Genomic DNA, 16258 nt, shown 5'->3' on the forward strand with positions numbered 1-16258 from the left:
TTAGTGTCCAAAGACGTGCAGGTCAGGTGCATTGGCCATTCTGAATTGCCCTTTATTGTCCAAAAGGTTAGGTGTGGTTACTGGGTTACATGGATAAGGTGGGGAGTGGGTCTTGGTAGAGCACTCGTTCAGAGGGTCGGTGCAGTATAGGTGGGCCGAATGGCCTTCCTCCGGGTGCTCCTTTTCCGCCCACAAGTCCAAAGATATGTGGATTGGGTGGATTGGCCATGCTAAATTGCCCCTTGGTATTGTCATGTGAATGTCCCTTTAAGCAGGTCTTGTTTGACCACATGGCACGGTTCGGTGATGTCATTTTGTGGGTGGAGCTGGGCTGTGGCTGTCAGGTGAGACGGGGTTTAGTGTTTGGGTTTTGTTGCTTTGGACTGCAGAAGAGAAGCAGCGTTTCCCTGTTTTTATTTTAAACCTGTTCCAGGGAACTGAAAGCACATTGGGTGTGGCAAACTGCCTTCGTAACTTTAAAGATCGAGTTGCTCTCCGGAAAGAGTTTTGAATCAGGTGGTTGGAGGTTGGACCAGAGTCTCAGGGAAACGACCATTCAAGTGAGATTACAGTGTGCTGGGCCACGCCCTTGAAAGGGGGTTTGTTTTATTGGATTTTGTATTGAATTGGAACAGCTAAGGGGGGGATTCATTAAGAGTTATATACATCGATTACTGTAGCAGTTGTGTGTTTTTTCATGTTTGTAATTGAGAACAACGTTTATATATGTTAACTCCATTCTTATAATAAACTTTGTTTTGATAAAAGCCCCGAGGAAGTCTGATGAATCACGCCTGAAGTGAAGGCTCGTGTGCTCATCCTAGCCAAATTCAACAAAAAGGTTATAGGTCAGGGGGCTTTATAATACACTTTGGGGTGTCTAAGCCCTGGCCCATAACAGTGCTCAAAGGTTGGGTGGGGTTTCGGGGATAGGGTGGGGGAGTGGGCTGAAGTATTGGTGCTCTTTTGGAGGGTTGGTGCTGACTCGATGGGCCGAATGGCCTCCTTCTGCACCAGAGGGATTCTATGAAACTTTTATGAAACAGGATGACAAGCTGAGGGAAACTCACTTTTCTTGCTTCGATTGGCCTTGTCAATCATCGTCACTGTAAAATCGTCAATTGGGTCACGTCAAAATCTTCCCTTTCCCCAAGGAAATATATTACAGCGCTGTTTGCGAGATGGCCAATGTGTTGTACATCTCAAAGGATTAGCATACCGAATTTGGATCTTAAAACCATAAATAAAGTAAATCTGGAACATGAAGGCATGCTTTGTAAAGAGGTATTTATATCATTGCTAATGTTCAGATAAAATGCATCATTCTGCAGGCAAAAGCACCTCAACATTCTTGAGATGTTTGTTTTTGTTTACAAGTACACCCAGTACTAATTTTAATTGACGAGGAAGCAATGATGCCCATGTACAAATTCTGCAGTGTGTGTGGAGGTGCAGAGATAAGATTGACTTTTGTTAATGTGGCATTTGTTAATGGGGCAGCACGGTAGCATTGTGGATAGCACAATTGCTTCACAGCTCCAGGGTCCCAGGTTCGATTCCGGCTTGGGTCACTGTCTGTGCGGAGTCTGCACGTTCTCCCCGTGAGTGCGTGGGTTTCCTCCGGGTGCTCCGGTTTCCTCCCACAGTCCAAAGATGTGCAGGTTAGGTGGATTGGCCATGATAAATTGCCCTTAGTGTCCAAAATTGCCCTTAGTGTTGGGTGGGTTTACTGGGTTATGGGGATAGGGTGGAAGTGTGGGCTTGGGTAGGGTGCTCTTTCCAAGTGCCGGTGCAGACTCAATGGGCCGAATGGCCTCCTTCTACACTGTAAAATTCTGTGAAAATTCACGATTGCAGACAGGGAGACCCCTGCAATATTGCCAAACGTTCTTCCATTTAATCTTTCATGGGATGCCATGAGGATCATAGAGTCATACAGCACAGAAAGAGTGCCTTCCGCCCATCGTGTCTGTGCCTACCATCAAGCACCGATCTATTCTGAGGCCAGTATTTCTTGCCCCTCCCTATGTCCCCTTGAAAAGGTGACGGTGAGTTGCTTCCTTGAACTACTGCAGACCATGTGGTGTTCGAGAAGGAGTTCCAGGATTTTGATTGAGCGACAGTGGAGTAACGGTGATGTGGTTCCAAGTCAGGGTGGTGTGTGGCTTGGAGGTGAACGTGTAGTGGGTGGTGAGTTTGCTGCCCTTTGCCTCCAAGGTGGTTGGCAGAGGTCGCGGGTTTGGAAGGCGCTCTCAAAGGAGGTCTGATGAGTCGCTGTAGTACATCGTGTAGATGGTACACACGGCTGCTACTGTGCATCGGTGGTGGAGGAAGTGATGTTGGTCGATGGGGTGCCAATCAAGGGAGGGGGAGCTGCTTTATCCTGGATGGTATCGAACGTCTTGAGTGTTGTTGGAGCTGCACTCACCCAGGCACATGGATAGTATTCCATCACACTCCTGACTTGTACCTTGTAGACGGTGGGCAAGGTTTGAGGAATCAGGAGGTGAGTTACTCACCGCAGGATTCCCAGCCTCTGACCTGCACTTTGTCATGGGAATGTCACTTTAAGAAATGGTTGTCTGCTCAAGTGGCTGCAGTGATGTCAGAGTGTGGGTGGAGCTGAGCTCTGGCTCTGCTTTTTAGTTTCGCTTTGAGGAAAAGCTTGGGCGTGTCTGTGTTTTTTTAGTTTCGTTTTAGTGTTGGAGCTGCAGCCAGCCAAAGAAGGTGTAATTTTGATCTCTCTGCCATCTAAAGACTATGTCTCGAACATTTGGTGAATTCAGAGTGATAACTGCTCTCAGTAGAGAATTTAAACCTGATGTGTTTCTGTAAAGAGGGTTCTTTTTGTCTAATGGATGTTGCAAGGAAAGATTAAGAGTTACTTATAGAGTACTGTATTCTTTGGAGGATTTATTAGTGTTGATAGTTGTTAAGATGTTTACTGTGGGTTTATAAAGTGTTAACTGGTTTCATAAATAAACAGTGTTTTAATTTAAAAGTACTGTAGATTTCTGTTGTATCACACCTGCAGAGTAGGCCCCTGTGTTTCCCCATGACCACAATCTATTCAAAGTTGTGGGTCAGGTGAACTCCATGATACACTTTGGGGTTCTCTAAACCCTGGCCCATAACTACTTGTGGTCACTGTATTTATATGGCTGGGTCCAGTTCAGTTTCAGGTCATTGGTAACCCCCAAGATATGTTGGTAGTGGGAAATTCAGTGATGGTAATGCTATTGAATGTCAAGGGGAGATGGTTCGATTATCTCTTATTGGAGATGGTCATTGTGCACAGAATGCGCAGCAAAGATTAATCGCAATTGTTAGCATAGCTGTACAAGCCCTCTTTCAGTCATCATTTAGACCTTACTATTCTCCCCACTGGGTGGCTACTGCAGCTCCCCTGCTATTGGGCTCAAATTATCTTCTCTTGAGAATTGACCATTCAGGCTCAATGATTGTGGGGTGGAGAGGGGAATAGAAGTTACACTCTGAATGTAACTGAGCCTGATAGGATTAACATGGGCTCTGTTCAAGTCTTACCTGAACGTGCGGGTTAAGTTTCTGAAGGAGCAGCGGAGAGACCATTGCTTCCCTGGAGTTGTGGACATCCATATCTCGATGTGATCTTCATAAAGTCTAAAGGGTTATTTAAGTTTCCAGGTAACTCCAGGACAGCTGGGTAAACATCGATCACATGACTCTCTGGTTGGCTCCCAGTTTGTTGTTGATGGCCTGTAATGGGTCATTTACAACAATGTGTTTTCCTCCATTTAATAACACTCTCCTGTACACCAAAAGAGAAAATGCTGGAAAATCTCAGAAGGTCTGGCAGCATCTGTAGGGAGAGGAAAGAGCTAACGTTTCGAGTCCAGGTGACCCTTTGTCAAAGCTAAAAGGCGTAAAAAGTTGGAGATATTTATACTGTAGGGTGAGGGAATGAAAGATGAGTCATAGCCACAGAACCCAAGGGGAAAGAGTGCTAATGGCAGTCCCCAGAGAGAACAAAAGGTGTGAAAGGCCAAACAGCAGAGAAATTAAAGTCAGAGGGTAAAATGTGACAGATGGAAGGGGGAAGGGGAAAGCAAAGAGGGGAAAAGGAAAGGAGCGGGGTGATAAGATAGCGGGAGCCCTGAGGTGGCAATCTTTGGGGTTTCGGAGGACCCGGGAGTCCAGGAAGAGAGAGAGGCCGGCGTTCTGGCCTTTGCTTCCCTGGTAGCCAGGCGACGAATACTGTTAGCATGGAGGGACTCAAAGCCCCCGAGAGCTGAGGTATGGCTGTCGGACATGGCGAGCTTTCTTGGCCTAGAGAAAGTCAAGATCGCCTTGAGAGGTTCGCTACTAGGGTTCGCCCGAAGGTGGCAGCCATTTATTGACTTCTTCGCAGAGGAGTAAGCGTCAGCAGGGGGGTGGGGAGACACTAATGTAGATTAGAGTAGAGGGATATTGAGGCAGGTCCTTGCATGAACAGAGCTGTGGTTTGCTCTATGTTTAATTTGTGTCTTGACTTTTTTTTTGTACTGTACAATGTCACCTTTTCTATATGCCTAAAATACCTCAATAAAATTGTTTGTTAAAAAAAAAAGAAAGACAAGAAAGAAATAAAAGGTAAAAGAAAAAGACAGTTAAAATGAAATGGGATGAAAACAAAGGGGTCGAGGTGGAGTAGAGCTAATCATCTGAAGTTGTTGAATTCGATGTTGAGACCGGAAGCGTGATTAACCGGAAGATGAGATGTTGTTCCTCCAGTTTGCGTTGAGCTTCACTGGAACATTGCAGCAGGCCAAGAACAGACATGTGGGCTTGGGAGCTGGGTCTTGTGTTAAAATGGCAAGCAACAGGAAGGTCAGGGTCCTGAATACGCACAGACCGAAGATGCTCAGCAAAGCGATCACCCAGTCTGCGATTGGCCTCTCCGATATGGAGGAGACCACATTGGGAGCAGCGAATGCAATAGATCATATTGAAAGAGGTGCAAGTGAAACGCTGCTTAACCTGGAATGAGTGTTTTGGGCCTGGGATGTTAAGCATGGAAGAGGTAAAGGGGCAGGTGTTACACCTTCTGCGATTGCATGGGAAGGTGCCATGGTGATGGGAGAGGTACTGGGTACGGTGGAGGAGTGGACTAGATTATCTCGGAGGGAACGGTCTCTGCGGAATGCTGACAGAGGGAGTGAAGGGAAGATGTGTTTGGTGGTGGCATCACGCTGGAGTTGGCGAAAATGGCGGAGGAGTATGTTTTGCATACGGAGGCTGGTGGGGTGAAATGTGAGAATGAGGGGGACTCTATCCATGTTCTGGGAGTGGAGGGGGCGAGGGTAGTGGCGCGGGAGATGGACCGCACACTGTTGAGGGCCCTGTCCACAACTGTAGGTGGGACATCACGGTTGAGGAAGAAGGAACACATTTTCGAAGCACCATTTTGGAAAGTGGCATCATCGGAACAAATGTGACGGAGGCGAAGGGGTTGAGAGAAAGGGATGGAGCCCTTACAGGGTGTAGGGTGTGAAGAGCTGTAGTCCAGATAGCTGTGGGAGTCAGTGGGCTTGTAGTGGATATTGGTAGATAGTCTATTGCTGGAAATGGAGACAGAAAGATCAAGGAAGGGAAGGGAAGAGTCTGAAATGGACCAGGTGAAAGTGATGGAGGGGTGGAAACTGGAAGCAAAGTTGATGAATTTCCAGCATCCGCAGTAATTTGCTTTTGTGCGCGATTGATTCATTTCCTAGAATCTCTACAGCGCAGAAGGAGGCCATTCAGCCCATCGAGCCTGTGCTGACCTTTCGAAAGAGCACGCCACCTGGGCCTAATCCCGGCCCTAGCCCTGTATCTCCACCCAAACTTTGGACACGCAAGGGCAATCATGCACCGGCCTACCGAAAGAGCACTGAACCTAGGCTCACTCCCCCACCCTATCTCTGCAACCCCTTGACTTAACCTGCACACCTTTGGACTGTCGGAGGAAACCGGAGCACCCGGAGGAAACCCACGCAGACACGGGGAGAACGTGCAGACTCCGCACAGACAGTCACCTGAGGTCGCAACCGAACCCAGGATCCGGGCGCCGTGAGGCAGCAGTGCTAACCACTGTGCCACCCTGCCACCCCATTAATTTCACTATCTGCCAGGGTAGGTTTGGAACCCGGGCCCCCAATTACACTGGATTACTAGTCCAGTGACAATACCTCTGAACCACTGCCTTTGCTGGGAGTTGAAATGATATTCTTACTGCCACAATAGATTAATACTCTAGTGGGTGGGTTAAGACCTCAACGTTTTCAGGTGTCTCTTCCCTCAATGGGATCGGAACGGAGAAGCATATGTTTGCACACACAAATCACTTTCAATTATCAACCGCCCCCACTCTAATTACAGAGTGTTACCAGAACAAAAGTCATCCATGCCTACTCTCACAGCAGAAGGTGTTCGCCGAGATTAGAAAAACAAGACATTCCCACGGTGAAACCTTATTAATTTGACTGAAATAAAAAGGGCACGAGAGATCCGTTTGTCTTCCAACAATAGCTCTCGAAAGTCTAACATATTAGGAGGCATCAGTACTCTTAGTTGTCTCGCTCGTCAATCCAAGCATAACCCCAGGACGGTTTCACAATCAATCACGGTTTTCAAACAGGTAACAGAGCTGGGGAAATCCAGTTCGCTCTGAAAGGTTTGTCGACAGCACAGTGTGGTGGAATACAGAATCTGGTGCTGTTGGGGATTCTTACATGCCACTTTGCAAACCCCTTTATATGTCCCCAGGAATGAAGGTAAAGCAGTAAATTTCAGTAACATGACTCTCAAAGGACATTTAATGTTTTTTTAAAAAATTCATTTATGGGGTGTGGGCATCACCTGGCTGGGACAACATTTATTGCTCATCCTTGAAGGTATTTACGAGTCAACCACATTGCCGTGGATCTGGAGTCACACGTAGGCCAGACCGGGTAACAAAGGCAGATTTCCTTCCCTAGAAGGTGTCAGTGAACCAGATGAGATTTTACGACAATCGACCTTTTAATTCCAGATTTTTATTGAATTCAAGTTTCACCATCTGCCATGGTGGGATTTGAACCTGTGTCCCCAGAGCATTACCCAGTGACAATAACACTATGACACTGCCTCCCCATTATTATTAGGACGGGGTGAATTGAGTGGAGAGTGTGACCTATAGGCTCCAATGTCCTCCTCTCTCTTTGTTAATGAGCTCTCACTTTGGGTCCATCCAGAATCTACAGATCGGAGGGCCGTGATTTTCAGTGTCTTTGATTGGCTGCCCACGGGGCCCATGACAGGAGCAGGAAGAGGCCATTGAGCCCCATTCCGACCTGTTCCATTCAATTAAAACATTGTTCACCTGCATCTCATTCGTTTTCCCATCTTTGGTCCATATCCTTGACACTTTTAACTAACGCAGGAGGCAAGGGCGGTATTGTTGCTGAACAGGTAATCCCAAGAGCAAAGGCAGTGCTCCGGGGACCTGGGTCCGAATCCCACCACGGGCATATGGCAAAATTAGAATTCAATAAATTCAAGTACAATTCTAATGATAACCTTGGCATCGTTGTTGATTGTCTTAAAAACCATCTGGTTCGCTTACGTCCCTTTGGAGAGGGAAATCTGCCGTCCTTACCCGGTCTGGCCTACCTGTGACTCTAGACCCACAGCAGTGTGGCTGATTCCTAACTGCCCCTCCGAAATGGTCTTGCAAGCTATGCAATTCAGGGCAATTAAAGGTGGGCAATAAATGCTGGCCCAGCCAACGATGCCCACATCCCTTGAACGAATAAAGACCTATTGATCTTAATCTTGGAAACTCCAATTGACCCAGCACCCCAGCCTCTTGGGGGAGAGAATTCCAAATTCCTCCAACATTTTGTGTGAAAAGTATTGATTTCACTCTTGAATGATTTAGCTTTAGTTTAGAATGATGTCTTTTTGTACTTGGCTCTGTCACCAGAGGAGAACATTTCTCAGTATCGATGCTATCAAATCCTCCAACATTTTGAACAACTCGATCAAATCACTTCAGTCTTCTCTGTACAAGGGGATTCGAGCCAGGTTTATGTGACCCCCCCCCCCCTTCCCCTTCTCATCATGTAACCCTCTCAGCCTGATGTCATTCTGGTCAATCAGCATCGCCCCCCTTCCCAATGCACTGTGTCATTCCGGGGGTGCAGAGTCTGGAGTTGAATGCAGTTACTCCAGACGGGGCCTGTCCGACGCTCGATACAACTAAAGCTGACATCCCTTGCCTTTATATTCCATCATCCTCGATATCAAGGCCACCTATCCATCAATCTTTTAGATTGTTTTTCGTGACTGCCTGTGGACTTTTAACGACTTGCGTACTTAGTTTCTCAAATCATTCCGCCGCTCTATGATCCCTAGCTATTGAGAAAATATTCTGATTTATTCCTCCGGCGTTCTTGCACCTGCCATTTTGAATTCTTCTTCCATTAGTTTTACCGACTCGCTCAGTTTGTGTCCCTTTAGAACCTTCTCCTCCCACTTGCACTAATTACGGTCTCATTTTACTTAGTGCAAACTTGGGGCCGAATTTCATTGCCGTGCCCCCAGGATGAGTTTGGTGGCGGGTCATTTAATTTGGTGTGAGGAAAAGCAGACTGCTGACACCAACCACCCTGCCCTGGCTCTTGCTCTGCCTCTCCCCCCCCCCCCTTTTCACACTCTTCTCACCACCACTCACCTGTGGCCTGTGCCCATCAACGTTCCTGGGTGTCAGTGGGTTCATTACCATCAGCGGCCACCACCTACCCTGTGGCACTGCGGAGCGATGTAGAGATGGCGGCCTGTGATTGGAGTAGAATTCCATCGCCTGGGGTCCTTGATCCGGGGAAGGCCTGCCACTATGGAGTTAAATGCCTGATAAGAGAGAAGCAGGGAGGCTTGTTTCCACTGGCGGGTGAAACTGGAACTAGGAGACATAGCCTCAAAATAAGGGGGAGCAGATTTAGGACTGAGTTGAGGAGGAACTTCTTCATCCACAGGGTTGTGAATCTGTGGAATTCCCTGCCCAGTGAAGCAGGCTATCTCGAATGCTTTTAAGGCAAAGATAGATAGATTTTTATGATTGGCACTTAATGTATCTGGCCTTCCTGAAAGTAGGTGGCACGGGATCTAACCCAGCTCCCTAGATTAAATATTGCCCTTGGGTATAACACTCTCTTAGTCCTTCTCTTTGTACTTGAGAAGTTTAGACGCAGAACAGATGCCTGGGAAAATTTATCACATCATATCAATCAAGAGTACTTACTTGTACTTCCTCTTTCACAGTATATTTTCAATCAAAGTTAAAATCTAGCCCCAATTCCATGCATTCCCATTTTGCCAATAGTTCCTTGTGTGGAATCTTATTCAATTTATTCTACAAGTCCACAGAGGTCCACATATCACTCCCAATCTACCCAATTAATGACCTCCTCAAAAGATTCAACTAGATTTTTCACATATAATTTACCCATGACAAAGTCAGGTTCAAAGAATCTCTGCAGTGCAGAAGGTCGTCATTCGGCCCATCAAGTCTGTACCGACCCTCCCAAAGGAAATGCCACCATGGTCCACACTCACCCCCCCCCACCCCACCCCGCCCCTGCCGTCCACCTCCCTATTCCTGTAACTCAACCTGGATATCCCCGGACAATAAGGGGCAATTTTAGCATGGCCAATCCACCTAACCTGCAAGTCTTTGGACTGTGGGATGAAACGGGAGCACCCGGAGGAACCCACGCAGACAGGGGGAGAACGTGCAAACTCCGCACAGTCACCCAAGGCCGGAATCGAACCCGGGTCTCGGGCGCTGTGAGGCAGCAGTGCTAACCACTGTGCTATTCTGTTGGTTCATATTTGTTCAAATCACTCCTTTTTCAAGAGCAGATTCTCGTACACATCTCACATTTCACATCTCACAGCTAACGTTAAAGTGATAGGCCCTAAAACCTGGTTTCTCTCTCCCACCCATTATGGAGTGACATTAGCCACACTCCAATCTAGTAGTACAATTCCTAGTTCAGGGAAAGATGTCAGACTAGTGCCTGCTTCAGAAATTCTCTCACCTACTTTTCTCAATACCCTGGGGTGCAACCTCATCAGAACCTTGGTATTTATTTGCTTCAAACCCTGTTATGCTTCCAATTCCCCATTGTGTTACTTACATTGAATCCAAAAAGGCCCTTGCCTTGATTTGATTTTCGTTTCCCTTCCACAGTTGGGTCACAGAGTCACAGAATCATTAAGGTGCAGAAGGAGGCCATTCGGCCCGTCATGTCTGCATCGGCCCTCCAAATGAGCATCATGACTTAGTGCCCTCCTCTTGGCTTTTCCCTGTAACCGTGCGCGGTTGTTTCTATTTGAATAATCATCGAATACAGGGTCCTTGAAGCCAGTGTAGATTCAAAGTTCACCCACTGCAATATAGAGCACTGCCTGAGTTCAGATCAGCCCATTTTAAAATGGAGCCCCGAAGGACCATTATTAAAGCTGGTGGTTCAAACTCCATTTCCCCATCCTAGCTACACAAAGCACAAAGAACGTTACAGCACAGGAACAGGCCCTTCGGCCCACCAAGCTTGCGTCAATCCAGATTCCTTATTTAGACCTACTACCTCTTGCCCAAACAATCTGTATCCCTCCATTCCCTGCCCGTTTATGTGTCTATCGAGATAGATCTTAAACGTTGCTATTGTGCCTGCCTCCACCACCTCCACTGGCACCCGTTCCAGGCACCCACCACCCCCTGCGTGAAAAACATTCCCTGCACATCTCCCCTAAACTTTCCCCCTCTCACCTTGAACCCGTGCCCCCTTGCAATTGAGTCTTCCACCCTGGGAAAAAGCTTCATACTGTCCAACCTGTCTATACCTCTCGTAATTTTGTAGACCTCAATAATAACAATCTTTATTGTCACAAGTAGGCTTACATGAACACTGCAATGAAGTTACGGTGAAAAGCCCCTAGTCGCCACACTCCGACGCCTGTTCGGGTACAAGGCGGGAGAATTCAGAATGTCCAAATTACCTAACAGCACGTCTTTCGGGACTTATGGGAGGAAACCGGAGCGCCCGGAGGAAACCCACGTAGACACGGGGAGAACGTGCAGACTCCGCACAGACAGGGACCCAAGCCGGGAATCGATCCTGGGACCCTGGAGCTGTGAAGCAACAGTGCTAACCACTGTGCTACCGTGCCACCCAATCGGGTCTCCCCTCAGCTTCCGTCTTTCCAACAAAAAGAATCTGAGCTTATTCAACCTCTCCTCATAGTTAACACCCTCCAGATCAGGCAACATCCTGGTAAACCTTCTTAGCTCTCTCTCCAAAACATCCACGCCCTTCTAGTAGTGTGGCGACCAGAACTGCACACAGTATTCCAAATGTGGCCTAACTAAGGTTTTATACGGCTGTAACAGGAACTGTCAACTCTTGCACTCAATGCCCCGTCCGATGAAGGCAAGCATGCCGCATGCCTTCTTGGCCGCCTTATCCACTTGCATTGCCACTTTCATGGAACTATGGACCTGAACGCCCAGATCCCTTTGTATATCAATGTTCCTAATGGTTCTGCCATTTACTGTATAATTCACATCTGAATTTGATCTTCCAAAATGCATCACCTCGCATTTGTCCAGATTGAACTCCATCTGCCGTTTCACTGCCCAACTCTCCAATCTATCTATAATTATCTTTTGAGATTTTCCCCATTCAAGTACTTATCCAGTGATGTTTTCATTGTGTTCTAGCTGTGGTTAAGTAGTCGGTTGATGTAAAGGAATCTGTGTTAATTGCCCTGTCTTGAAAAATACCTGATAGTTCTCAGTGTGTGCCCCCATGCTACCTATTCCACACTTTCACTGTCGACCCTCTCAGAATCTATCATTTTGATATTGTTATGGGAGAGGTGTTTTCAGAACCCTAAAATGGAGTTCACCCAACTCCCACCTTTAATGGATTGTTGCTTTTGAAGCACACAGCTTGTTCCCCAGGTGTGGTATTACAATTATGGACACGTGGGTTTTTAAACAAAACAATATTTATTCTATGAACTCAATTTAACCTATAAAAAAACCAACATTGAATACGCCCATTACTTTAAAGATAACCCCAAAAGACTACAACACTAAATAATCCTTCAAACTGTCCCTTTAAACATCCAAAAGACTTCACCTTCAAAAACAGACATGAGGTTACATTCAATATATTTATAGTCTTTGGATTTACAGGCATCCACAGACCAGCTCTGAGTTTTCTTCCTGCAGCTCTCAGCAAAACACACAGACACTCCCAACTTTCTCCTCAAACTGAAACGAAAAACTTCAAAATGGCCGAGCTGAAGCCCAGCTCCACCCACACTCTGGCATCACTATTTTCTTAAAGGCACATTGCTTAAACATCCATTTCTTCGAGTACTCTCACATGACAATATTCTCCTGAATCTTCATTTTTTAATTAAAAATACCCAAAATGTTTTCTTTCATTATCCGTATGAAAGGAGATGCTGACCTCGACCTTTACAATGATTTATAATCCGAACCACTGTTGTGAATATTTACTGATCTCCTCTGTATGTATATGTGGAATAATGATCAATCTGTACCTCACTAGATTTTGGGGATTTGATGCGTCTTGTGGTTAAATGGAAAATTGCAAACCATCAGTAAGAATATTTACTTAAAAAACCCCAATATTTCAAGCCCATATTCATAATTTTTTTTTCTTTTTTTTTCAAATTTAGAGTACCCAATTCTTTTTTTTTCCCAATTAAGGGGCAATTTAATGTGGCCAATCCACCTACCCTGCACATCTTTTTTGGGTTGTGGGGGTGAGATCCACGCACACACGGGGAGAATGTGCAAACTCCACACGGACAGTGACCCGGGGTTGGGATCGAACCCGGGTCCTCGCCGCCGTCAGGCATTAGTGCTAACCAGGCTGCCCTCATCATATTCATACAAATAATCTCTCATTTCTGGTATAATTCTAGTGAATCTTGCTGTAGGACTGGAAATTCCCACCCAAAGTCAAAGGGCCTCTGGCTGGTCCGTCAAATTTTTCGCCCACCGACTGACGATTCCCACCTTGGGCGGGACTGGAAAACTCCCAGCCGATAGGTCTCCAAACTTGCCATAGGATTAAGGGCTTCAGAAATTTGGCAATCATTAAATCATCGAATCCCTACAACGCAGGAGGAGGCCATTCGGGCCGTTGAGTCTGTCCTGATCCTCCAAAAGAGCACCCTAACCTCGACCCAATTCTCGCCCTATCCCCGGAGCCCCACCTAACCCGCATACCTTTGGACTGTGGGAGGAAACCGGAGCACCCGGAGGAAACCCACACAGACACGGGGAGAACGTGCAGATTCCGCACAGTCACCCAAGGTCGGAATCGTACCTGGGCCCCTGGCGCTGTGAGGCAGCAGAGCTAGCCACTGTGCTGCCTGAACATGAAGAGACACAAGAACATATAAGTAGGAGGATTTTAAAGCAGCAGAGTAAAGATAGATGGAACGGTTCAGGGTATGAAATCCAAGAGCTGAAGGCATTGGTGTTTATGTGTGTGATGATATGCAAATGTATATAATAATATACACGACCTCCGACCAGCAGGTGGCAGTGTAAATCTACCATGTGACTCAAGGCGTTGGGAGTTAGCCGTCTCGGTGGATATACTTGCAGTTGCTCTCGGATAATTTAGCAGTATTAGTAGTTTGTAATATATTTCTTATAGTTATCTTTACCATACATTTGTTTTATAATAAAATACTTTAGCTAATCAAGAACTAGATGTTCTATTGTGCGTCATTCCTACCGGCCGTAGCATAAGAACATAACAGCGTGTACTGATTAAAATCGGGGATGCTTGAGAGGCCAGAATTAGAAGTTTGCAGTGACCTTGGAGGGTTGTAAGGCTGGAGGAGATTGCAGGGATAGGAAGGAGCAAGGCCATGGAAGTATTTGGGGAAAAAGGATGATCATTTTTAAATCGAGCCAATGTGGGGGTGAACCTGTTGTGGTGCAAATTAGGACGAGGGCAGCAGACCTTAAATTTACGGAGCCCAACATAGCTGACATTCAACTACTGATAGTTGACTGCGCGTCTGTCTTTGGTGATGTGAAGCTGCGGATTAGCGTTTGATGGGGCGTCGGCCACCACTGATCCTCCACATGTTCCTCCTGTCAGAATGCACACACACTCCTGCAGGTTGGTCCCGCTGCTCAACAGTTTTCCTGTTTTTTTTTCTTTCTATCTCTGCAGGAAGACAATCCAGGTGAAAATTGTGGACGACGAAGAGTACGAAAAGCAGGAAAACTTTTTTGTTGTCCTGGAAAAGCCAAGGTGGATGAAACGTGGAATTTCAGGTATGCGTGAAGCATAAAAACACCATAATGCAATGTCTGTATAGTGCGCGAGAGGCAATGTTATGGATCGCTCTTTGTTACAGTCCACCTCCGTAATGGAAGCTCCATTATCATTGGGCCTGGGTCTCCGGCCGCATGTTTCCCGACGGTGCGCCGTTCGATGGCCGTGGGATTCTCTACTCCCGCCGCTTATCCATGGGAATTCCCATTGAAGCCACCCCGTTCCGCCGGGAAACGCGCGGACGGGGGTGCGCTGCCGGCGGGAACCGAGAAACCCGGCGGGCGGAGCATTCCGGCCAATCTCTCCTACACGCTCCAGCTCTGTGATTAGACTGTGAGTCCGAACTGTGTCCCTGTCACACTCATCCTCGTTGAAAAGCTCTGTTACGCACCCTCATTAAACAGCTTGAGGGAAAACAGTTTGGCTGGGATTTTCTGGCCAAATCACAGGCCACCCTCTCGGCACACGCTCCAGCTATAACTTAGTCGGCTGCACCCCCAGCTCAGTATAAAACCCTCATGTGTTTCTTACACTTCTTTTCGGCCCTCAACTACCTGCTGCACACACCTGCCTCACAGTAAGGCTTCGAGTCCCACCTTCTGCTAGTTTCACAGGAATCCCAGTGCCATTCACTTTCCATGTTGTCCGGTGCTATAAGACCATCACTGCTAAACAACATGCAAAGGATTGAGATTCAGGGGTTAATTGTAAGGAATCACTGTGCCTTGAAAGTTAATATACTTACATTTCGCATTATAGACAGCGTTTCTCAACATCAATGACATGTTTTCAGCTATTGTCTCCCTTGGTTTGACTTGGCCGATCCTAGGTATCAACTCCACTTTTCAGCCTGATCCACATGTCCTTTCATTCCCTTGGAGACCAAAGTTAGTCTTTCCAAATATAGTCAACAATGGACCCTGCCTGAACTTCTTGGTATCTATGCAAACAATTACGTAGTGGGCAAAGAGTCTCCAATGTCACATTACATTCAGCACTGCAAAACCTACGTGAACATGTCCCTGTAATTATGTGAAAGTTTAGTTGTGTTAAGACTGTTTCACCCTGGATCAGATTGTTTCATTGTGTGGAGTAACAGTCTTCCGCTACTATTTCATTGGATTTCACTCCTTTTTTTCTCTCTCTACAGCTCTCTTATTGGCTGATGGTAAGATGTCAGTTTCTACTAACCTGATTCCCTTTTATTGTGGGGTTAACGGGTTCAACTCCTCCTGCCCTCTCCTCTAGTCGGAGTTCAGCACGCCCCTGCAGTGGGCAGTGACAACGAGCTGCTTACCTGTCTGCCCACTGTGACCCCTAAGGGTTTGCTGGGAATTGGCGGAAGTGTTACCTTGGGGCGTGATTCTCCCGTTCCCCAGCCGCGTGTCACTCGCTGGCTGCAGGATTCTGTCTCCCTGCTGCTTGTCAGTGGGATTTCCCATTGAAGCCACTCCGCGCCGCTCGGGGAGCCCGTGGGCAGAGGAGTGTGCGCTGGTGGGTAACGTGAATCGCGACAGCCGGAGAAAGACCTTCGCAGGTTGATTCTCCATGGCTCCCTTTTCCCCAGTCCGGGACATGTGCGGAATATGCTGGAAATGTGCAGTCCAGATCAATGTGGCCTGGTTTCGGGCACCTCCACTGTAGGACTCTCCCCCGGCTAGGCCCAATGCTGGAACATGAGAGAAGAAATTGCAGCCAGGCGCAGACTTGCGAGCACATGTAGCTGCCAGCTTTGGGACCTCCTGACTGCTGCTGCAGAGTAGTAGCCAGAAGGCCTCAAGGCCTGGGAATGCCTACAGGTAATCTTCAGGCTCTGGGCCTTTTCAGACCTCTGGTTAAAGGAGGGTCCCAGCACCAGCCTCAACACTAATTTCTTGGTT

At 47.1% G+C, this 16258-nt stretch overlaps 1 protein-coding gene across 5 annotated transcripts in view; it reads left to right on the forward strand.

Annotated features, from left to right (window-relative positions):
* LOC140402444 (sodium/calcium exchanger 3-like) overlaps positions 1-16258 on the forward strand; it is a 532474-nt gene that overhangs the window by 473287 nt on the left and 42929 nt on the right. For 4 of the 5 annotated variants that reach the window (XM_072490232.1, XM_072490229.1, XM_072490230.1 and 1 more), the window contains exons 3-4: positions 14274-14377; positions 15529-15546. In XM_072490232.1, coding sequence (XP_072346333.1) covers positions 14274-14377; positions 15529-15546 — 122 coding nt within the window. The remainder of the gene's footprint in view (positions 1-14273; positions 14378-15528; positions 15547-16258) is intronic. The other variant, XM_072490234.1, reaches the window with a different exon arrangement.

Source organism: Scyliorhinus torazame, chromosome 25 (genome assembly GCF_047496885.1).
Source record: "Scyliorhinus torazame isolate Kashiwa2021f chromosome 25, sScyTor2.1, whole genome shotgun sequence".
Lineage (NCBI taxonomy): Eukaryota > Metazoa > Chordata > Chondrichthyes > Carcharhiniformes > Scyliorhinidae > Scyliorhinus > Scyliorhinus torazame.